The 24,025-nt window shown below is 41.6% G+C and overlaps 1 protein-coding gene across 1 annotated transcript in view; it reads left to right on the top strand.

The window, feature by feature from the left end:
- PREX1 (phosphatidylinositol-3,4,5-trisphosphate dependent Rac exchange factor 1) overlaps positions 1-24,025 on the top strand; it is an 88,379-nt gene that overhangs the window by 20,435 nt on the left and 43,919 nt on the right. Inside the window, exons 2-6 of the mRNA XM_053453058.1 lie at positions 7,947-8,015; positions 10,969-11,091; positions 15,358-15,462; positions 18,533-18,634; positions 23,008-23,169. Of these exons, the coding sequence (XP_053309033.1) occupies positions 7,947-8,015; positions 10,969-11,091; positions 15,358-15,462; positions 18,533-18,634; positions 23,008-23,169 (561 nt within the window). The remainder of the gene's footprint in view (positions 1-7,946; positions 8,016-10,968; positions 11,092-15,357; positions 15,463-18,532; positions 18,635-23,007; positions 23,170-24,025) is intronic.

Raw genomic sequence — 24,025 nt, 5'->3', positions numbered from 1 at the left:
TTCTCTTTTCCTGTAAAAAGGGCTTCTGCTTTTGGTTTTGGACAATCGCAAATTTCTGTGTTATTTCCTCCTTTACTGTTCTGGAATTCATTGTTATTTATTTGAACTTTTTCCTGGTTCAGGAAACTCACCCCTCTGTTTTAGATTCTAACCCCACTTCTGCCCCCAGTCCCAGACCTTGGGGGGGGGGGTTGGGATGGTCCTAGCGTTAAACTGAGCTGGAGAAAGGGCACGTAACCTTCTAAAGAAAGGGTTAAATCAGGTGCTTGTTATCTTGGTAAAAGTCCAGTGATATTGTCCCGACACTTGTGATGTGCTTAGAAAGCGGCAAAGTGTGCATTTTTTCCCCCAAAGCAAGAATCTGAACGTAAAATGTGCTTTATGCCCACGATCTCCCGAGTATCGCGTCGACACGATCAGGAATGAGGTGACTGTCTGCATTTTCTGTATATCAAGTTAAAAATACCAATTTATATCATCCGTCGATGAGATCACAGCGGGGCGTACGGGGTGTAAAATTTCAGACCTTTTGCTCCCAGCCCTTCACAGTTTAAACAGATAAGATCTCATGAAAATATAAGCGGGAGCCAAGATTTTCAGCTGAAATATGAACTTTCTAGTAATGGAGACTTCCTATTTCTGAACAGTCTTAGAAAGAGGAGCCCTTGATAAGTAGAAAGCCTGGGTTTAATCGGGTGCCGTTAGTGGGCGCTATTTATTTACTAAGGAGATTTCTGGGGCTCGATATGATGCCGTCCACGTGGAATCCAATGGAATCTTCTGCCGAAAAGTTGGAAAAAGTTTTAGGCTCCTTTCCGTAACGCGGACGCCTTGTAGGGGCTCTGTAGTTCCACGGGCTGATTGACCGCGATGGAGGACGTATCCACCACGATGTTATTTTAACTCGTCGCTGTAATAATTCGTGGTCTCGTTGCACAAACATTGTGTTCGAGGCTCGTTTACAGATGGAAAAAAAAATCCAGAAACATTGTGAGATTCGCTTATCTTCTTCTACCACCAATAGTTATTTCTGTGATCAGGGGAGCTTTTGAGTCTAGGGTTAATTTTCATGCCTAGTATGGGGTGAAAAGAAAGAACAAATCATGTTATTTTAGTGCTTTGTTTTATCTTGGACCTAAATCTTGTTCAATGTTTCCAAATATGGTAATAGCTTCAGTCGCTTCCAGGAAGTTGAAGAAACTAAGCCCCTCCCCCCTACATTTCCATCACTTCCTTGATCTGGTGGAATTGAAGGGCCACTTCCTCCTGGGTGATATCTAATGGGTCGTGGGTTATGATGTCATGACGTGCATCAGATGAGGACAACTAAGATCTGTAGCTTCTGAAGCTATGATGTCATGACGTGCATCAGAAAGCAACTAAGATCTGAAGCTATGATGTCATGACGTGCATCAGATGAGGGCAACTAAGATCTGTATCTTCTGAAGCTATGATGTCATGACGTGCATGAGATGAGGACAACTAAGATCTGTAGCTTCTCAAGCTTCCCCACCAGACTTCCCGTACGAAGATTACGAAGTATACCATATCATATCCACCTATAGGTTATGCATAGGGGAGTCATGAATCGTAAAAACATATTATACAGAGCTGAGTCCCGCATGTTACTCGCTCGGCTGATATCTGTCTGTGGTGTTACCAGCCCTGACCATTGTCTCCCAGTTAATGAGTTTATTTCTCCCATTGTCCCTGTGGAATTTAGGGCCGCCGGCCAAGTTCCTGTCACTGTGCCCAATAAAAAGGCGGACGTATTCTGTTCTTGTATGGGAATTGCATCTCGGATACGAAGTACTGCTACGGGGGCCACCCAGGGGCCCACATATCACCGGTTTCATCAGGGAAATGCATCACAATAGGGAAAAGGATAGGTAGTTAATCAGCCCAGACTATTAATGCGTCGAGGGAATAACGAGGAAGGACTCACTTAAAATGATAGCCGTAGCCCATCGGGAACATGTGAGGTCATCTGCTAAAAGACTAGTATTTTTTTTAATGGGCTTAATAATGGGAAGAAGCGGTAATTTAATATCTGAATTTTTGGGGCTGGAAAACGTATTTTAATAAAAAATTCGTACAGTATGGATTTTTTTACGCTCTAAGTGATGTAAGTAATACAAAGTTGTTTTGTCAGCCAATAGGAAGACACGATGAAACCCACAAAAAAAAAAAGAAAAAAAAACCCTCCCTCTGGCATGCGAAGGGTTAGTGGGACATTTTTAATCTACATCTGGCACCTCCGAGTCGCCTTAGCGAAGAGGTTCATGAAAGGCGTTATTGACGCGCACGGCTTGTTCTTGGACGGGCCTCCAGCAATTCAAAAAATCTCGTCGGCTTTGCACAAGTGCAGAGTGTTTCCGCTTTAATGCGCTCATTGTGTGATGGCAGGAGGGCCGTCCAGCTGTTCGCGGAGGAATTGTGTCGGCTCGGGGGACAGAGCTTGGGTTTCACGGCCCGCATCACACTGCCTGTTTGTTTAGGTTTGATCTATACATCGGCGGCCGATTGGCTATTTGCTCCGTGAAATGTCCCGATTGATGACCGCGGACCTCCAAGCCTTGCGAGGCCGTAGACTTGATCTGTACCTTCGCCCGCTTTGGGACACGCTCCATTGTACAGCGCTATGGAATATGATGGCGCTATATAAAACAATACATAATAATGTGGTCTACAATAAGTTTATAGCCAATAAAAAAAAAAACTTGATGTATTTTTCCAGTTGACCGGCCTCCGGGGGAGTCTAGGCTTGGGGGATTCCAATGTTTTCTTAAAAGTAGAGGAGGATGAAAAAAATGTGAACTCCTGGAGAAATAAAAAGTGTTTTGGCCCAATTTCTACACCCCTTAATGTCGCATGGCATGACGTAAATAGAGTAGTGGCAGACATTGTAAAGTGAGCGCAGTCACATATGTAAAATCAGAAGGGGTTACAATTTTGGAAGTAGTTGCCATGGGAACAACATCAAACAAAAAAAAAAAACCTCAAACCCCAAAAAACTAAAATTCCAATATATTATTTATCTAGAAAAATTGTCATCCAGGAAAAAAAAACCCCAAACCATTGATGTTTCACTCTTTCTTAGAATGTCCACTTCCCCACCCCATGTCGCAATATTACCCGGAAGAGTAGCGCATGTAGTAATAATGGTTGGGTTACGCATCACATGCATGCATTTCGCAAATTGCTTTTTGTCTTTCTACAAATTTGAGAAGTTGAGAAAGTTGAGAAAAGCCAAATATTGCTAAATTGGACATCTAATTTTAACACTGCGTTGGCTGCCTTAATGCGGAAAGGGTCATCGGTTCCACTGACGAGGTTCCTTTACGATAATCGGATGAGGAGCACGGAGTCCGTGGATGCGTTGGATGGGATAGACTGGGCCAACGCGACCAGAAACAACGTATCAAGTAGGAAGACTTGGTGCATCAATGACCCTATTATCCAACTTGTGTAGGTTGGTTTGATGGCCTTCTTCACCCAACAAGAATACATATACAACACATTCATCCTAATTCATGGTTCTATTGTACTGATTGTATAAAAGTTCTTGTTTCATTTGCCCTCAAGTTAACGGCATTTACCACCTACAGGCTGTCCTTGTAAATCAATGATTAATGATTTAGGCAAAGTATTTATTAGATGATCAAAGAGGCAAAAAAAGAAGGGACTTGAATATTAAATGCTTCAGATTTTGGGAAATTGGGGTATCCTACTTTTTATATTTAACCAACGAAACTCTTGGCAGAATTATTATTTTTTTCTATCCAATTGAATGGATTGTGTTTTCTAACATAGCTTAACCTTGATTTAGTTAGACGGAACGAGCCATGGTCGGTGACCACGCGCTAACCCCATTGTCATATAATATAACGTCTCCCTAAGGGGGATGAGAGTTTAGAAGGTTAAGGGATGTTATTGAAAGTCATAAAAAAACATCTAAGGAGAAAGAAACTTTCTCCAACAAACTATATCGCCACATGGGAACCGAAAAGCGAAGGTCTCTTGAGCACATGTTTACTGGGAGTCTGGCCAAGTTGGTCGACCAACGTTCACAGGCATACAAACCATTTATTAAGGATCTTCTTGGACTCGGACAGAAGACTCCATGATCTCCATGGCGATTCCTCCATAAAATAGCGTGGCTTGTATAAAGCAGAGTAAAGTAGTTATAGCTTTTTCTGCCAGCATTTGGGATGACGGGAAGTGAAGCCCATCCGGAGCTTCCAAGCTGAAGGTCACTCTCTGCTACGATCTTGGTTATTAAATCTTGACTTTATGAGTTCTTCTACAAAAGGCATCAATTATTAACCTGCGATGGGGCTCAAAGTCACATAAAAAGTCTGGGTAAAGCCCCACCCCAAACCACACCTCTAACCACACCCACTAAAAAATGTCCCTCTTTGGCCATTTGAAATGCTCGGAGGCAAGAAAGCTGCAGCTTGGGCTGCGGGAAGACGTATTTCTATAAAATCCGAATATCTCTATGTAATCGCCGAAGGGCAGTGGGGGGCGTAGAAGCTGCGTGGGTTTTACAGGCATTTTTAGTGTTTTTTTTCCCTTTTGCCCGTGAATGTTCTGTGCCGGCAGAATTACCTCTTAAGGTGGGAGATGTGATTTGTCTTAAATGTCAAGTGCGTTTAAAATGCTCTAATTCAGTAATGGTAAAAGCAGCGGGGTCGCTTCTCGCTGCAAGAGACATGAAAGACGCAGATGACGGCGTCGCGTTTAGACCGCGTCTGTAAGAACGTTTCCAGGGAATAACGTGGGGGTTGGTTTAATAAAACGACGCATTTTGGTAGCAAATACAGTGATTATTTTTTAAAGAATACCTTTTTTTAATGTCCTAACGCCTCCTTTTTCGCCCCCTTATAATTTTAAAGCAAAAAACATCAGACATTAGTAACATATATATAATATATAATAAATAATATATATATATATATATATATATATATCTCAGAAGCGTATCCTACCTCCCAGCATTTCATCCGGCCCAGTCTGGAAGCGAATCATGGTTAGAGATAAATCGGTACATTGGAACGCCCATTCATGAGGGGTAATGCCCAAAAAATTTGGACTGCCTGGCTTAAAATGAGAGAGTTGGGAGGTATGCTTATATTTAAGGAATAATCATCTTGATTTCAGAACAAAAAGCTTTGCACAAAAGCTCCGTATCCGATTACCCCGGTTTAACAGCCGTTCCTTTTTATTATAATATTTAGTAAAACGTTTGCGCCGTTGATCCCTGGCAGGATGGTTTAGCGGACGTGGGCCCCTTTAAGTCCTGGCGGCGCCTGAAAGTGGACGTTTACGGGCTTTTTTAAAAGACGGGCAATCTGTCTGCTTGTGTTTATTTATATCAGACCCAAACATACTTTTAAAAGGTCTGTTTAATGCCTTTAGTCCCCGGCAGTCACGTTATTTACCCGTTAAGCCCGCCGGTGGCTTCTGCCGTTTCCAGGGCCGGCTCTAGGGTCTGTTGGTGTTTGTTGAAGAGGGACGTGTGGTTTTTAAAGCTCGGCTGTGTGGTCCTTTTTCGTTAATGTGTCATCTTCCTGTTCGCGTGCTGCCGGGGACATTGGCTTAATCACAAATAACATGAGGCTGGAAAAAAATGATAGCCGCCTCGAACCGTATCATGAATGATCTGATCTGTTTCGACTTTCGAGAGTTGTATTTTTTTATGGTGCGTAATTTACCCGATTTATTAAGTCGTTGGCGTTTTTATCTGATCCACGTGATGGGTTAACGTTTCTGCGAACAAAACGGTTAATTTCTAGATTAAGGTGCGAGGAAATTCTAGAGCGCAAGCTGTACAAACACACAGATTAAATGGGGATGTCCTGGTCTTTTTCAAGGAATACAATAGATATTGTGCAGGAGTTTCAAAAAAAGAACGGACATTGCCATACCTCCCAAGTGTCCCTGTTTAGGAAGCCAGTCTCTCTTTCCCCATCTAAATTGTTTTTTAGGACCCAAACCACCCTGATGCCCCTCTTTCTAGGAATATGGGGGTATCACAGGGTTCTACAGCCGTAAAACACCCGATCAAAACCAAAAATGCCCTCATCCATGACCCAACCCTTGAAAGCCCAAATGGAGAGGAGCTACCTTGATCACAAACTTCTTCGGTTGAGATCTGTTGGTTTCATGCACTAGAACTTGGCTTCCAGTTCTTGGCTATCTTACAAGCATGTTTTCTTCATAATCAAGCTGTTTTAATAAAAGTTGAAGTACATTCCTTGTGAACCACATTGAGATTTTATGTAAAAACCACAGGAGGAAGTGTGAGCATCAAGTTAAGTGACAGAGACGGTTGTGATGGCCGTGAAGGAAAGAGAGGGTGGGATAGAGCCATGATGGAGTAGAGAGAAAGGGCTTGTAGAAGATCATAAATGGTGGAAGAGGTTCAGAAAGCGTTGTGAAGAGGGGTATCGGAAGGGTAGTATTGACGACCGTTAAAGCCACCAAAATATGAAGTGGTTTAGGAGACACCAGCCATTGTCCATTGGAAGTTGTCAACATGGCCACCCTGGCAAAGGGACATCACAATAATGCGATATATTGTTCGGATATAGTAGAAGATCCCATTCTGTGCATTGGGATTCCCATTAAACCCTTAATAATAGATTAATCAACAAGATCTACCACTTGGCATGTTCTCAGTAGACCCCAAAGACTGGAAGTGGGTCCCAAGAGTTGATTTACAAAACAAAGATGAAATACGGACCTCCGACTTTCTTGAGACTACAATACCCATAATCCCCTGTCAGCCAGGAATACTGTTACCATTGGTGGGCAAAGTTTGCCAGAACTAGACGAATAGCTACATTCGACACTCCCAAAATAGACCAGCCGGAGATATTTTGTAGCATTTGCTAACCGTCACATGCTTGTTCTGATAATGAATTAAATTTGTAGCATATGGGAATGGTGAGCAGCGTTCTTGGCACCCGTGCGAATGTGCGTTTCTAAGAATAATTAGACATGAAAGCCCCAATTTGTACATTAAAGGGAACTCAAACAACTGTTCCTTCAACCACCCAAAAAGATTTCATGATAAAAATCCATTGTGCTGATCCCTAATTACACATTCGGTTTAGATTGGGGCTTCGTCGTAAAGTAAACAGTTTCTGAATGTCAAATACTTTTGTATAATAACAAAAAGGAGAAGGTTTGAGTCACGGCCGTTTAGGTTACTAAAAATCAGGCTCACCGGGAGTTATAGGAAGACCACCTCGCCCAATGCTTAGGGTTAGCTGATGGGAGTTGAAGTTTGATCATCAGCTGTTGTCAAACTTCAACTCCCATCAGCTGATCCTAAGCATTGGGTGAGGTGGTCTTCCTACAACTCCCAGCTTGATGTTGGCTGAACCTGGGTTATTTTTGCTGTCTTTTCGGGAAGCCGCGAGTTGTATCAAGCTCGTTCTCGTGTTAATGAAAGTCAGATGAACATCTGACCGTGATGAAATCGGGAATTCACAAATGAATTTTCCTGGTCGCGGTTATTCAACAGCTGGTGCTTCGCAGGCTTCATTGATACATTTTCTTATGAAGCGAGGCGTTCGGAGACACTTGGTCGTAGCAAGAGTCTCCCCCTCGTAGTCCTCTTGTCATTTAATTTGTCGGCATTCCTTTCCTGTAACAATGTTTCTCTGTAGGTCGTATGTTTTGAAAGTACGTTCTTCCAAGAAAAAAACTTCTTGGCACGTAAGCCTCTCGATTCCCGTACCGAGAAGCTGTCCTGAGCCGATCGTAGGACCAACGTTCCTTCAGCCCATAATATAGTGTCAGAAGCTCCTGGTTTTTCTCCTTTCAGCTGTTTGAGAAATGAAAATTATTTTTTTAAAGACATTATTTAAAAACATGTAAACTATGAATATTGGGAACTTTCGCCCCGTAATTTGTATCGTCTTCTTTTCTCCTAGGCGTTTCTGCACAGGATCAGACAGAATGCTATCGACAAGACGGAGAAAATTTCTGAAGAACATGTTAAGGTATCTTCAAGAGACCGTTTCTTCCCCAGAACGCTTACTGTCTCTCACTTACTAAAGGGGCTTGAGGCAGACTTCTTTTATTTTAGATTGCCGGTTGAGTGTCATGAGAGTTTGGGAGTCTACAATATCCATAGAGATCCCCATTGGCTAGTCCTGTTCTTAATTAGAATGGCCATGCTTGAAACTGGCTAATGTTTGATACTCCTTAGAGAGCTGACGCCATGTTAGCTGGCCGACCGATCCCTACATGAGCTTTCAAATTAGGCTCCCCCTTTGTTGCCACTTTATGTCCGAGCCCACTATCTGTACCGATCCCTGCTATGTTATACCACCCTCTAGGGTTAAACATATAGGTATCCTATTGGTCAGCTGTTTTAAATTCCACACAAACCAGTTTGGTTAAGCCTTTGTTGGTGGCCTATATTTTTTAATGCGTATAATTTTCTGGTTACATACCTCCCAAATGTACTGGTTTTCATGGGACAACCCTGGTATTGGGTGCAGTGGGTATCATGGACCGTTTGGTGAAACCCTTTGATCTCAAGGGTCCGACCATGCCCCCTCCTGCAGAAAGACCCCCCCACCAATATAGGTGTCCTGATGTGGACACCTGAAATGCTGGGGGGTACATGATTGCGGACCGTACATGCACACATCTCCTCGTCGGGTTTACACTCCGTTACGAGGCTCAGTCCCCCAGCTGTTGAGAATTCATCCAAGTCCGTATGGTGGGAGATAAGGCTTCGCGATACAGTAGCAGGAAACGGCTGTGAAGACGTATTGGCAGGCAGCCTTTAAGATCGCAGGAGCCAAATTCTCCCCACCAGGGAAACGCACAGGGGAAGAATAACAAATCAAAGCACCCTGAGGTTTGACAGCCAGGTCCTGGAATAACAAAACCTTAAAAAAAAAAAAAAAACACAAACTGGAAAAAAAAAAAATCCCACTTTTACCCAACAATAGTATGGGAAATATCGGGGCTTTCTTTTCTTCCTTGATAAAGCTCGTATTTTCTTTGGCAAACTCAAGAACCGCCTGATGAAGCCATTGTTGCCCGATACAAACCGAGTGTTAATTATCTGAAAGGAAATAATGTTGTTATTAAATGTTTATATTCATTCTGAATGTAATTTGGATTTGGTTCCAGTATAAATCGTTATGGGACCGCTTGTACTTTTGCGGCTGCGATTACCTTAATCTTCCCAGATGATATATAATGATGTAGTCTTTTAATCTTAATACCAAAAAGTTTATTACAATTTATTATTTTACTTATTTAATTGTTGCTTTTTTAAAACTAATATGAAACAAAGCGAGAGATCAGGGCACGTCCAGCGATTAAAACATTCCAAAAACACCGATATCAGGGATCCCGTCGCACTATAAAATATATGGAAAGGAGAGTGCAGAACCTAAAAAAACATAACAAAAAATATACAGAAAGGGGAACACGCGACCTAAAAAAACATTAAAAATATACAGAAAGGGGAGCGCACAACCTAAAAAACATAACCAAAAATATACAGAAAGGGGAGCGCACAACCTAAAAAACATAACAAAAATATACAGAAAGGGGAGCGCACAGCCTAAAAAACATAACCAAAGATATACAGAAAGGGGAGCGCACAACCTATAAAACATAACCAGAAATATACAGAAAGGGGAGCTGGACTGGGATTCCCATCATCCCGGCACTTTAAGGCCAGCGACTGATGCAATAACGCAATCAGTGCCATATACCAAGGAGAGATCTGCCCCATGAATGGGAATAAAGGTACCACCAAGGTGTCGTCGGCTACCTGCCCACCGCTATTAGCCTGGTTTGCCCTATAGCTAGCCTGTGCCTGCTGACCGTGGTCCATTATGTACACTCCGACGAGTTTGTCGGTTTAATTGACGTATCGCGTATGTTTGACTTTCCATGGAAAACTTATACCCGTAGAGTAATAGTGAAAATGTACCCTTCAACAAGCCTATTACAGCCTTCATTCTGTGCTATAATTATATGAAGGTTTTAATCCCCCCTTTATTAATGGACCACCCGTCCAGATAGGGGAATAAATTATAGAGAGCCCCTGATTGGCATCATCTCTGGCAAATGTCTTCTTGGAATCGCGAATGGAGGGGAACCACCGAGAAGCCCGTGAATGTAGCAGCTGAGACCACGTTGTATGGAGTTAAGAATGAAAGCATTTTTCCCCCCCGAGTGACTTAATATTACCCCACTCAGCTGTTTACAGCTCACTGAAGACCCATTCACGGGGAAGATGTTAGAAGAAGCGCAGACGTCTTTAAACTTTCTTTTATTGTAGAAAGGACCGCAGCCTCAACAGAGACATCAAAGGTCTTCCGACTGCGGGGGGGGAGCCTCCATCATTCTGTCACATTAGCGATTATAAAGTGTGCGCGGTATTAGAATGTCCGCTAATCCACTCAACTGTCAGCTGATGTCTGTTCCTTAGATTCTCAGCGTTGTCCGTGGCCCCGTTCAGCATTTTCCTGTTAAGATATTCTATATTCAGATTTTGTACGTCTCATAATGCAATTTTTCACAAAATGTTGAGTTTCATTATTTACAAAAAAGTAATTTATATGTGAGCTTTGAAAACTCCACAAAAGCAGTCATTTGTATAAACGTTATGCTCTCATTGGCTGCGCAGTATTGTTATAACTCGGGGGTTCTAAATTAGAACACCATGCAGCCAATGAGAGACCAGGATTGAATCTATTCCCCCAAACCCCTCCCCTTTTGTATAGCTACGTCCTGGTTGGATCACCTGTGACCATCGATGATTGCCTAGGGCCAGAGATGCTACCCTTTTATAGGGCTCCTTAAACCTTAATCTGACTCTGATGCTCACATACCTTATAAATCTATGGGTTTATATACAAATAGTAAAAAGAAGTATCGATAACTTTCTAAAACGTCAAATTTCTATATTTTTTCTCCTAGATTTTATTCTCCAATATTGAAGATATTCTTGAGGTCCACAAGGAATTTCTGGAAGTGCTGGAGGTCACATTACAGCCAGAACCACAATCCCACCACGAGCTTGGAAATGTTTTCCTAAAATTTGTAAGTTTCGTTATCTGCGGAAAGCAGCTTCCTCTCTCCGCTTGTTTCTTAACAAAGCCTTTGAAACGTGATCCGTAGCTGACCCTACTTATCAAAACGTGGAACCTGCGCCGCGCAGGGCTTCATTCCATTAAACCGAGGAACCCTCCGTGGTGGGAAAGTAGGGAAAAAAAAGAAACAATGTAGCCGACCCGTCAGCGATCGATCTATAGAACTCGGGAAAACAAATTAGCCGGTATTTTTAGATGCAATTACATTTTAGATTTTCCCTTTCAAACTCCTTGCTGATAGAATCATAGCCCGTCCTTAGACACTCAGCGCACGTTAATCTCTTAAACCGGGTTTCCTGACCGGTGGAAAAAATGATGGCATAATACTTGGAAAAAATGTCTTTAGGGAATGAAGATTTATTATTATTTATTGATTTATATAGTAATATTCTGTAGCACAGTACAAAGATTTACGGGCAGAAAATATACATACATTAACTGCTTATCTTACCTAGAGGGTTTTAAATAACTGGAGCAGCTTCCTAGCAGAGATGGTAGAGGCTAATACAGTGAGGGGGGATTAAACATGCATGGGATAGACATACGGCTCCTTAATCTAAGACGAGACCAACGACTGGTTAAGGTTTGAGTCTTTACAGCAGGAGAAACAGGCAGACTTGATGTGGGCCGAATGGGGCCGATCTGTCAGCAGGTTCTATGTAAGTAAGTTATAAGTTGTTATAATAGATTAGTTGTGGTTAAGACTGTGATGACAACACAGCTAAAAATGTCACCTAGAACTTTTGATTGTTCCTTACTAAAAATGTTCCCTGTTTCCCCCACCTGAAAATGCTCTAGAACCTTAAGTTCTATGGTCAGAACTTCTCGAAAGAGATGTGATCTGGAGCTCAAAAGGTAGGTCCTCAATAATGCCCAACTTCAGAACTCTTCTTCTGGAAGGTCATTACTGGTGGAACCCACCAGACTAAAGAGCTCGACACCCTAAAATATTATCTGGCCGCAGAGTAGAGGAGAGCGAAAGGGTTCTTGGAAGAACAAAACCTCTGCTAAACCTTAAATGCTTCATCCCAACTAATGTCTTTACAAGATTGTGTTAGGAGTCGTATTCCCTCTGCTCTTCGTATTTCAGGTCAGTGTCTTTTCGTTTAAGGAATTTCTGACTCTCGTGTCCGGACAGAACGTGCCGTTTCCAATTCTTTTTTTCTTTTTCTAGTAATTTGTTACAAATAGCAAGTTGGGTTTGTGCCTTAACATGGGTGAGTCACCTGTCACGAGATGATTGTCAACAGAGAGTCTTCATTGTCCGCGGGTTTGGCCATCGTCTTTGTTTTTTTTTTTTAGCGTCGTTACATAGTAACCTCGCCAAAAGGGTCCAGCGTAGGACTTGGCAGATGTGGAAGCAGCTGGACGTTTGCCCTTTTCACCTGTTTGAACGCGAGTATCTGTTCCTCCCAAATGTTCTCGTGTTTCCGGCCTTCCTACAACAAGGAGCTTTTTGCCAAACACGGGACAAAATCAAACAAAAACATTCGCGGATTCCTTATTAAAAACCAGTAATAAAAAAAAAAGTAAAAAAAAGAAAAGTGAAGCATCTGTACAAACATTCTTTGCCGATTTGAAATACGTTCTAAACATTAAAAACCCAAACCCTTAAAGTATTTATTTTCTAGGCAACTTTTTCTGGTTCCTTCACTCTTACCCTTCGTAGATTTAACCCTAAAAAGATCAAAGGGTTCGTTTTGAGTTCCTGACCAAGAAGCTCTTATTTATTGGTTGTAAGATTAGCCAATAAGAAACCTATTCCACAATGAGTTATCTGAGCTTTCCTATGTTTAAACGTGGAAGAGGTACTGGATCTCCATAACCCAACATTTCCCAGAGAGGAGGAAGAAGGACAATCTTTAGGACTAGAATTTTTTTTGTTTAAGTTCATAATTCCGTTTACTGTCCTTAGAAATATCCTGAGATCGGACACGATATAGAACAATGCTGGTCAAGTTTTGGACGTTCTGTCTGGCACATGGAGACTTGATCCAATGTTCCGTTTGATTGTCCCTCGGATTGCATGAGATTCATTGTTTCCCCAAGGCTTCCATTAAGGGTTAAATTCAGGCTTGGTCTTGCTACAGCCCAGGATACAGATGTCTCTCAGTAAAATCCGGTATCTTTCCCGGTAAACCAGGATCTGTAGGAACGTTAATCCTTATGCCTCCTGTAGAGCCATCTGTAACCCACTCGAAAAAAAAAACCCGTAACTCGGGTAATGTGTGCGATATGCAGGTGTGGGTGCCGTGTTTGCGGTTGCCTTGGTAACAAAGAGGTTTCGAGCAGATCACGTACGTAGATACAATATTATTTCCTTTAAGTCAAAATTTGAATCCCATCAGCTTCTTACACTTCCTATGGAAAAAGTGATCTCTTAACCGGACGTGAGCAGAGGTGTCTGTCCAGCCTGCAGTCCTCTCCCCTCCATCCACCAAAGGGGTTTTGGATGGAAATAGAGCAGGAAATGCGTTTCACACACTTTTCAGGCTGGAATGTTTGCACGTATTCAGTAAAAAGTCATGAAGAAACATAGAACCTGCCGGGAGATCGGCCCCATCCGGCCCCCGTTTCTCCTGCTGTAAAGACTCTTAATCAGACCTTAATCAGTCGTTGGTCTCGTCTTAGATTCTGGAGCCGTATGTCTATCCTATGCATGTTTACTTTTTATTAGTTTTGTTCACTTTTTAATACTTTCTGATTCCATGTATACCCTTTTTTAGGGTGCCCCCCCAAGTCCCTCTCTTGGTTACCTGCAGTCTCCCCCCTCTCGCCCGGAATAACCGCGCTGACGTCTGAGAAATATTCGAGGGAGCAAATGTGGCAAATCGCTTGACATTAATTGTCAGGGGATGGACGAGCGTGGATGTGCCCGTGCGTGTAGTGTGAATTATGCAAGGAATGTAGCGCTTTCGTTATTTATTGCACGCAAAGAGTCCGACGTGATGGAGGCCTTCGCCGAGCGGGCCTCGGGCAGGGTTTTCGAAAGACGCTGCTTGTCAAGAATGCCGGGTCCTCTTCCACGTCCTATTACCCGTAATCTAATAAGTCAAATAACATAATAACCTGTTACGTCCGTCATGGAGGAGAGAATGGAGCGGTGAAAGAAAAAAATGAATTCCACCATTAAAAGAGAACTTTTTAATCACTGAAATGTTCTGATATTCTATGTTCTGCTCCTTAAATGATGACCTTTATTGACGTTTCGACCAAATAATCTTCTTCATGTTCATAGCATTTTCTCTTCAGTCTTTGCCTGTATATTTTGTTTTATGGCTCTGGCCAAGACCATTTGGTTGAAATGGACTCTTTGATCTGTTACGGCCCCTGTGATTGGCCTGCTAGCCGGTCTGCTACCTGTGTCTGGGCGCTAAGGGGGTCTGAGGGCCCCGTCGCAAGCATTGGGGGCAGGGGGTCCTGTCTTTAGTGAGGAACTCGATAGACTCAATGTATGCTTTATGAGAGCATTAAGGTAACGCTGCAGAGAGATTTAACAAACCGGGCTGTAGAAATGCGAGAAGCAGTCTTCTATTTAAAAATCAAATTGGTTTAATTTTTAAGTGCTCCTTAATGTCTTTACGTGCTTATTAAAAGCCAGTGCTCCGACAGTAATTGGAGGATATTAAAATCGGCGTTTCCCTGGAGACGCTCGGCAAAAAGTGCAATCGTTTTGTGCTAATTAAATAAATGCGATCCGCTCCAGAGTCTATTTATTTTTTTTGCGAGTCGTTTTCAATGAACTTATCAGCCTTCAGATCTTTGCAAAATGATGCCCCGAACGCATACATATTTTTTCTTTGTTATCATTTCTGGCGCCTTTTGCATCAAAAAATGTATTTTATAGAATACATTTTTTTAAGTCTGGGTCACTTTAAGGAAGTAGGAGGAGATAAGAAGGTGTGGCTTAATTGTGCCCTTCCTACTCCTAGTAACACCACTCATGTATCACCTTACCTCTGTTTCTCTGCATACTCCGCCCTCCTTCCACAAATGCCCCTCCTACAAATGCTTTTTTCTTAAAGGGAACAGGTATTTTAACCTTACCTTTTACATTTTCTTTTTACCACTCACATTTTTTTCCACCCCGTATTTAATTCATAGCTTTTTAGGGTAAAATCTATGAATGTGAGATTATAAAGTTATATTATTGTTGGATAGTTGAGAAGGTGTCTTCTCAGTATGATGGGCCCTTTTTTTTTTCTTCTTCTCGCAGAAAGATCGCTTCTGCGTGTACGAGGAGTATTGCAGCAATCACGAAAAGGCCTTGAGGCTTCTCATGGAGTTAAACAAGATTCCGGACGTCCGAGCGTTTCTTCTGGTAAGGTCTTCTTTACGGAAAGGTCATGGGGTTGATTTGGGTTGTGTGTGATAATTATATGTTATGTCCACTAGTAACCTATAAGTGAAAAAGGTCCAGCTTTGGTCTTCCTTGCAATAAAAGCTCATAACGGTTGAACATTCATGAATGTAGACAGATGCTATTAACCCCTTAAGGACAATAGGGGTTATTACTCGTAGTATATTGTGGGACAATGGCTATTTTAACATTTTTCGGTGTTCCTGTTTAGCTGTGATTTTCTTCTTTCTCATTTCGTGCTCCCACACATATTATATATTGTTTTTTTCAGGACAAACAGGGCTTTCTTTAGATACCATTAATTTTATCATATCATCTAATTTACTGTAAAAAAATGATAAAATATGGGGATTTTTTGTTAAAAAATTACTTTTTCTCACTTTTTAAACAGAAAACTTTTACTCATCTGCAAAAACGAATGAAAAAACCTGCTAAATAGATTCTACTATTTGTCCTGAGTTTAGAAATACCCAATGTTTTTATGTTTTTTTGCTTTTTTCTGCACGTTATGGGGCAATAAGTACAGGTAGCGTTTTGCTATTTCAAAACTTTTTTTTCCAAATCTGGTAATTCTTCGCCCCATGTGCCATTTCGGGTATCTTTGAAGCCGGCCAATGCAATTTACCCCATCAAGTCATATATTTTTAAAAACTAGACACCCCAAGGTATTTCACATGCTGGTAATTTAACCCTTTCCATGCACTAATTTTACCACCAGCCTTTGTGAAACTTTATGGTAGTACATTTTTTTGTATTTTTTTCACACACGTTGTACTTCAGGTATAAATTTATCGCTCCTGGTATATGTCCCTGTCAAACAACACCCCAATATGTGTTCAGTAACATCTCCTGAGCGCAGTGATACCCCACATGCATGGGTTTGTTGGGTTATTTGGGAGGTAAAAGTCCGCCTTTGTGAGGTGTGTATTTTTTGGCCATTTAGACATCTGATCCTACTGCCCCCATGTCCCATATTTGGGACACCTTTGAACCCGGCCAATTCAATTTATCCCATCCACTCATGCATTTTTAATACGAGACACCCTATGGGCATTTGTAATGCCAATATTTTAACTCTTTCCCTGCTGGAATTTTTGTAAAGATAAAGAATTTTAGGACTTGCTTATTAATTATTTTTTTTTTTTTTTGGTGACAGTGGGGATTTTTATATGTTACCATATTATTTTTATTTTTTTAAAAAAAAATTTTTTAATTTTTTTTTTTTTATTTTTTTTTTTTTCATTAGTGAGCTGGGCTCCATTGACCTTGCATGGTTGGATGCAGTACCTGCATTCAACCTGCAGGAGGAGCTCGAGAGTTCACAAGAGGGTCTGGATAGACCCTCTATGAACTCATTTCTATTGTTGATGCCATCCTGTGAATGACGGCAACGTCATTTACAGGATGGCACTTGTGGTTGCTCTTCGGAGCAATCACAAGGCGATCGGGGTAGGGGGGTAGTGTTACTGACATGCCTCGATATCGAGGCATGTCAGTAACACCATTTATGCTTAGGAAGCGATTCAGATCGCTTCCTAAGCTGTTTTAGCCGGGCGCCGCCGCGATCTTTCATGATCGGTGCGGCGGCGGCCATTTTTCTTCCGGGGAGGGCTGCCAAGGGCTGCCCTCCCCGGATCCACGGTCAGCCTCACTTGGGAGGCTTCCGTGGATGCTGCAAAGCCGCCGATCGCGGCGAAAACGCCGCGATCGCGGCGATGCAGCTATTTAACGGCAGCCCGTACATGTACGGGCATTGTCGTTAACCCCTTGCACGGCAACCCCGTACATGTACGTGGATTGTCGTTAAGGGGTTAATAAAGTTATTGGCGAGGGCATTCAAGGTCAATGTGAATTTGCATCGACCTCACCTGTAATTCACAAAATTAACCAACCTTTGCTGCATTAAAATGAAAAACACATTTTTTTTTTAATGGTAAATAAAACTGGGATCACCAAGGTGGGGACAGCCGGCCTCTAGCACCCTGTACGCATTGGGTTGGGGGTAATTAAATACCCCTTTATACCCCCATCCCATAGTTATATACATAAAAAAACAGAAACATCAAAATAAACTCTAGAAGGGTGTTGCCTCTATGTCCCTATTAAAAGACATTTATCCCATTGATAGCCCTTATTTTTTACATATTGACCTTATAAACGCTAAATTATTTTAATCTAAGTGAATCTTCCCAAAGTCACATTTTAGCAAAACGTGTTATCTGCGTCCACGTGGCAGTTTCTGAAAAAGCTGTTTTTTTCCCTCAAAAATTAAATCAAGACCATATGATGAGAGTGATAGGTACTGAGTGGGAGTCTTAATAAACCGAATTTACTCTCAAACACAGACCTCAGTGTTTTGTAACAGAAATAAATGTAATGTTTTGCTGTTGGCTGAAACACTGTATCACTTTGATTCAAAAATGTGTTGGGCTGAATAAAACCAGATTTAGTTGCTTGTCATACAACTTGCGCGTGTACAAGCTGTGCTCCAGCTCTTCATCTGCTGTGAGCAAAGCATGTTGGGTAATCAGTGGGTGCTCAGATGAAGCCCCCACGAGCTACTGTATACATTAATAACCCCCCATGAGCTACTGTATACAGTAATATAACCCCCAGCGCTGTATACAGTAATCTAACCCCCCAGCGGTGTATACAGTAACACCCCCCCCAGCGCTGTATACAGTACCAACCCCCCCTAGCGCCGCCATTGTTGTCAGTGATGTAATATTTTGGCTGACTTTCCCGGCTCAGACACCACACTGAGCTGATGCTTTATGGCGATGCTAATGAAGTCCGTTCCTTCATAGACTTTCATTAGTCAGTGGGTCTGGCTGGGTGATTAAGACTTAGCAATTCTATTGTTCCTCACAGGCAGTATGATAAACAGCAGAATATTTGTGAACATTTTTAATGTGGATGTTTATGGCGGGATTTCCTGAACAGTTAAAGCCATCCGCAGTTTGAGAGATGCTGACTCTGATATCTCTGAATCTTCGCATTATGAAGGCTGTAATTTCCTTTTTCTCCCCAGAGCTGTATGTTACTTGGAGGGAGGAAGACAACGGACATTCCTTTAGAAGGCTATTTGCTCACTCCAATTCAGAGGATCTGCAAGTATCCACTTCTCCTCAAGGTATTTTTAAAATAAAAACCTCCCTCGTCGCTTCCTTCCACTTTCTGACATCTCATTCAGCAACTTCCCCAAAAGCCTGTTGCGTATGCACAGAGCTGCGACAAGAAGCCCCCGGCCTCGCTGGCCGTCCTCATCCAGTATCTTTCATCAAAACTCTCCAAAGGTCCTCTGAGATTAAGGCAAAGGGTAAAAACTAAATGATCTGATTGTGTCCGGCTTGGAGGAGAAAAGAGAGAGACGGGGAAGTTTTACTTAACTAAGAAGGTGGTAGATTAGTGGAACAGCCTCCCAGCAGAAGTGGTAGAGGGTAATACAGTGAGGGAATTAAACGTGCATGGGATAGACATACGGCTCCTGAATCTAAGACGAGACCAACGACTGATTAAGGTTTGAGTCTTTACAGCAGGAGTAGACGGGGCCGAAGCTGATACGTTCATAATTCCATCTCTTAATCATGTTTATTCTTACGGGGAAACCAAGAAACTCTGTTCATATAAATAAACCCCAGGAAGTTTTTAGTTGAGATTCCAAAATGAAGAAATTCCCCTTTTTTTCCCCCTAATTCCTGTTTTCTGTTCACCGTGACAGCTTCGCAGCTGTGTTTATTAATACAAATAGTTTTAGAATCGGCACATTTATTTATTTATATATCTAATAGACTATCAACTAATATGGAACTTCATCTGTTACATTCCCTTCCAAGGTCTCTCCTTTTACAGAATCTTAGAAGAATCTTTTTTTTGTTTCTATGGCAACAGCCTATCTCTGCCTGCTTCTGTGTCATGTGACAATAAAGCGTTCCCAGCTAAATTAAAAATAAAGCCAACTTTTACATGATTAAAAAAAAAAAAATATATATATATATATATATTTTTTTTTTTTTCTAGTAATGTTTTTGGGCTAGGAATGATGTAATGCTGCATTTTGTTAAAATTTAGTATATATGTCATTATTAATTAAATGTATTTTTCATTTTTAGGTTTATTATTTTTTTATTTATTTATTAGTACATCTATTTTGAGTTAGATTTCTCCATGCCATTTAAATTGGGCTCCTCTGTTACGCCAACAGGTAGGAATGCTGATTTTTTACTTGGTGTAAGCGGAGTGTTTATTTAGTAATAAAAGCATAATGCTTGCCAAGAACCCAGCGTGTGGATATGGCTCTCTCCTCTTTTATCGTGTTCTAGCAGCCCGACTGTGTCATAGACACTCTCAGAAGCTTCTCATTCACAAACCCAGGGGTGAGGGCGAGGGGGCATTACTGAGAGGTGATGACATTTAAATGATGGCTTCGTCCCCGCAGGGAAGCTTTCATGTATTCTTAGCCTTCAAGCAAAAAAATAAGTAGGGTCTGTGAACACAGAAAGGTTTCTTTCAAATTTATGGACTTATATTTTTAAAGGGACGCTTTATTTTATTTTTAGTGCGTTTAAAAATTGTGAGGAAACGTTCTCTGGTGTATTAGGCTGTAAGGTGTTTAATCTGAAATATATTTCTGGTAAAGGTTCTGTTTCCCCCTCGACTTTCCTAGATTTGTATATTAAACAAATCTAAAGCTAATGGCATAAAAAAATACAGAACTATTGTTAGCATCTTAAAAAAGCTTAATCTTTTTTTAAAAAAAGTTTTTCTGTATTTTTGGTGAAAAACCTTTAAACAGGGCCTCTTAATTGTGTCTGTCTTCTCTGCTCGACCTGCCCATCTCTGACATCGCAGAATGGGTATTACCTTCTAGATAAACTTCTAGTTTAAAAGGATCTCACTCTCATCACACACCTTACTTTCATCACACCTATTACATGAATCCCACATCACACCCATCACACCTATCATGCAAATAACATGCCGCTCCCATCACACCTATCATGCAAATAACATGCCGCTCCCATCACACCTATCATGCAAATAACATGCCACTCCCATCACACCTATCGTGCAAATAACATACCACTCCCATCCAATGTTCCATCTAATTTTTCTTAGTTGGTGTGGGCAGAAAATTTCTCTTGTGCAAAAAGTTTCACAGAGCAAAAATTGTGCGCACAATATCCGCGCTGCATAAAGTTTCCAAAAAATTCTTTTTTTTTCTTTTTTTGGGAAAAACTGTTGTGCGCACAATTTTTGGACATGTGCGCTCTCTAAAAAAGCTATGTGCGCGCGCACAAGCGCATAGCTTAGAGGGAACACTGCTCCCATCACACCTATCGTCCAAATAACATACCACTCCCATCACAACTATCGCGCAAATAGCGTACCACTCCCCTCACACCTATCACGCAAATAACGTACCACTCCCATCACACCTATCACACAAATAACGTACCACTCCCATCACACCTATCGCGCAAATAACGTACCACTCCCATCACACCTATCGTGCAAATAACGTACCACTCCCATCACACCTATCGGCCCCATTTGGCCCCCGTCTAGTCTGCCCGTTTCTCCTGCTTTAAAGACTCAAACCTTAATCAGTCGTTGATCTCGTCTTAGATTCAGGAGCCGTATGCCTATCCCATGCATGTATAAACTCCCTCGATTGTATTATCCTCTAACACTTCTGCTAGGAAGATGTTCAACTTATCTACCACTCTCTCAGTAAAGTAATACTTCCTTACGCTTTATTTTCTGTTTCTCTATTGAATTGGGTTGGTACATGTGTGCCATTATTTTCGTGGGAATTTCCCCTTTATGAAAAGTTAAAGGGCTCTTTTAAATTACTCCAATCACAGAGAGACTTCTTAATGATCTCCGGAGCAAAACAAGCTTCTCCGACGTTTATTCCGCACCCAATAAAAACGTCCCCCGAATACTCAATGAATAGGAGCGTCTTGGCGGGTTTTCAGAAAGTAGTTTCTGGGCATCTGGTTTTCTGTTTTAATATGAATGGCAGAAGAGTGTAGGAGATCGATGTGACGGAATTACACGGAGTGCCAGATACATGGGTTTGTTGACATTTAGCACTCATGCAGGATGTATTGAAGGACTAATTTAACACTAATTGAAAACCGCAGAGGTTGTCTAGATTGGCAGCCCAGCAGAGATGGTAATGCCAGACTTTAAAGCTTGGAGGTAAACATGTAGACATGAGAATAAATAAACCAGCAAAACTAGCACCTTAATCGAGATGGGCTATAGAATGCAATTCTAGTTACATAAAGGGCAATTTTGGGGCAAACTCTTAAGTTTACAATAACCATAGCAACCACCCCATTTGCTGTTTTGCACTGGAATTTCCGCCATATATTGGTATGTATATTGCTGATGATTTTCTTTTGCCGGGTCCCAGTTTGTGTGGTTTTTTGGTCAGTGGCACTTTGTGATGTGTGTGTGTGGGGGGGGGTATTTAGTAGTGTAGGCGAGGGGGGCTCTGGTTTTGTTGCCCCTCTGTGTGCGGTGAGTGACCTTCATGTGACACAGACAGAGATTAGAGATCACATTCAGACTGCGGACAATGGATCTGAATGAAAAGCAGATGTTTGTGAACCAGCGAGAGCGAAGAATGAGAAAAAAAAAATCATTCGCTGGAATTCCGCTGATGTCACCATGGAAACCAGCGGAAACTTCTCACCGAGGCGTTCAACCTGTTGCATTTGAACCTCCAAACATGGGACTCTGGATTATAGATCACCTTTAATGTCTGCATTGTGTCCATCATTCCTCGTAGATGTTTTGTGCGTGAGAAAGAGTCTTTAGTTGAGGTTGATACCTTTTTTGGGCCACCATAGAAAAACATGTAAAGGCTTTTCCTTGCCAGATAATCGCCTCACGTAATAATTGTGCCACTTTTTCCAGGTTCCTTAAAGAATAGGCCCTGGCTTACTAAGCAGAGTACTTCGTACACTGTGCGATTTGTCATGAACTGTTATGTGTTTTATGTTCAGGACTTTGGCCAAGGCCAGTGGTCCTCAATGGTCCTCTTTATAACCTTCCATTTTGACAGTAGGTCGACTCTTGGCTGTGGATCACGTGTCTTGATTTATTGGTTAATGGTTTTCGAACCTACTCAATAAGATTGGGCCTCACAGGCATCCATAATATCTCGTCCCCAGTATATTATTTTCTTCTTTTAGTACAATTAGAGGCTCTACGAATTTGCCCAGATGATACAAAAATATAATAGCGGGTAGAACACATTTTTACTGCTTTTAACCTGTCGTTTAGGCTTCCCTGTCCCTTTAAGGTTAAATCTACCCATTGGGCTGTGCTTCTGCATCTCATTTAAATATATTGGTGATTTTTAGGGGGCTATTTATAATGAATGATTCCCATTTAGAGTTTTTTATATTGTCTTATGGCCGAATTCTAAATATTCACTTTACAGAAATCTTACTTCTAGACTTGATTTTTTTAAAATTATTTATTTATTAGGAGTTGGCTAAACGGACCCCGGCCAAGCACCCGGACCACCACCCGGCCCTCGGCGCTCTCCAGGCCATGAAGACGGTCTGCACCAACATCAATGAAACCAAACGCCAGATGGAAAAACTCGAGGCCCTCGAACAATTACAATCTCACATCGAAGGATGGGAGGTCAAAAAAATATTATTTTTCTCTAATTTAACTAAAGAGAATCAAAGTATTTTATTTCTATTTTTTTAGTTCTCCATTTGCAGTTGGCAGTGACAGGGTCCTTTTGTGCCACCTACACGGGGTTCATGATTGACACACTGGATATTCTTCTTGCACATGCTCAGTAGCACTCGATAAGAACCAAGCGTCTGTTGAAATCAGTGGGAATAGCGTCAACCAATCAAATCTGTGCCACCTGAGCAGTGATGTTTTATTTATATACCGGTGATTGGCTGCTGCTACACGCGCTGATTTTTGCTTAGAAGACGTACAGGAAGTAGCTATACTGCATTCACTTCCTTTTTCCAGGAGAGGCAGCCGGAGGCGGAGTTAAATGAGGCAGAAATCTTATTTTCTAATGCTAATGACTAAAATAAAATGCAGTAAAAATATCCTAAAGTGTCAAAATTAAGAAATGGCTAATGGCATTAAAAAATATATATATTTTTTGGTATTTGGCTGTATTTCCAAGAGTGATAAATCCATAAAAGATAAAAGCGCACAGAAATAATTCCAAGGCACGGACGGTAAGCGTATTTATTTTCCACTTGGCATTATGCTATGTATGGACGTGAAATGAAAGCGGTCGGAGGTTATAGGCTTAGCAAACAGTGGATTTATTTCGGGGAAAAGCAGTCGGACCAAGAGATTTATTGGAAACATGAACACGTATCGTTCCCTCGATCACACGCAGGCTCCTCCGCATCATGTATGTTCTTAGAGATAGAAAAATAACCCAAGGAAAGCGTTGAATTATTGACTACTTGTCCTCCGCAATGGAAATTGCAGTTGTGTCCTTTGATATCCTTGGCTCGAT

This window comes from Spea bombifrons, chromosome 13 (assembly GCF_027358695.1).
Source record: "Spea bombifrons isolate aSpeBom1 chromosome 13, aSpeBom1.2.pri, whole genome shotgun sequence".
NCBI lineage: Eukaryota > Metazoa > Chordata > Amphibia > Anura > Pelobatidae > Spea > Spea bombifrons.
The sequence above is the reverse complement of the archived record's forward strand: the minus strand, read 5'-3'. Positions and strand labels throughout refer to the sequence as shown.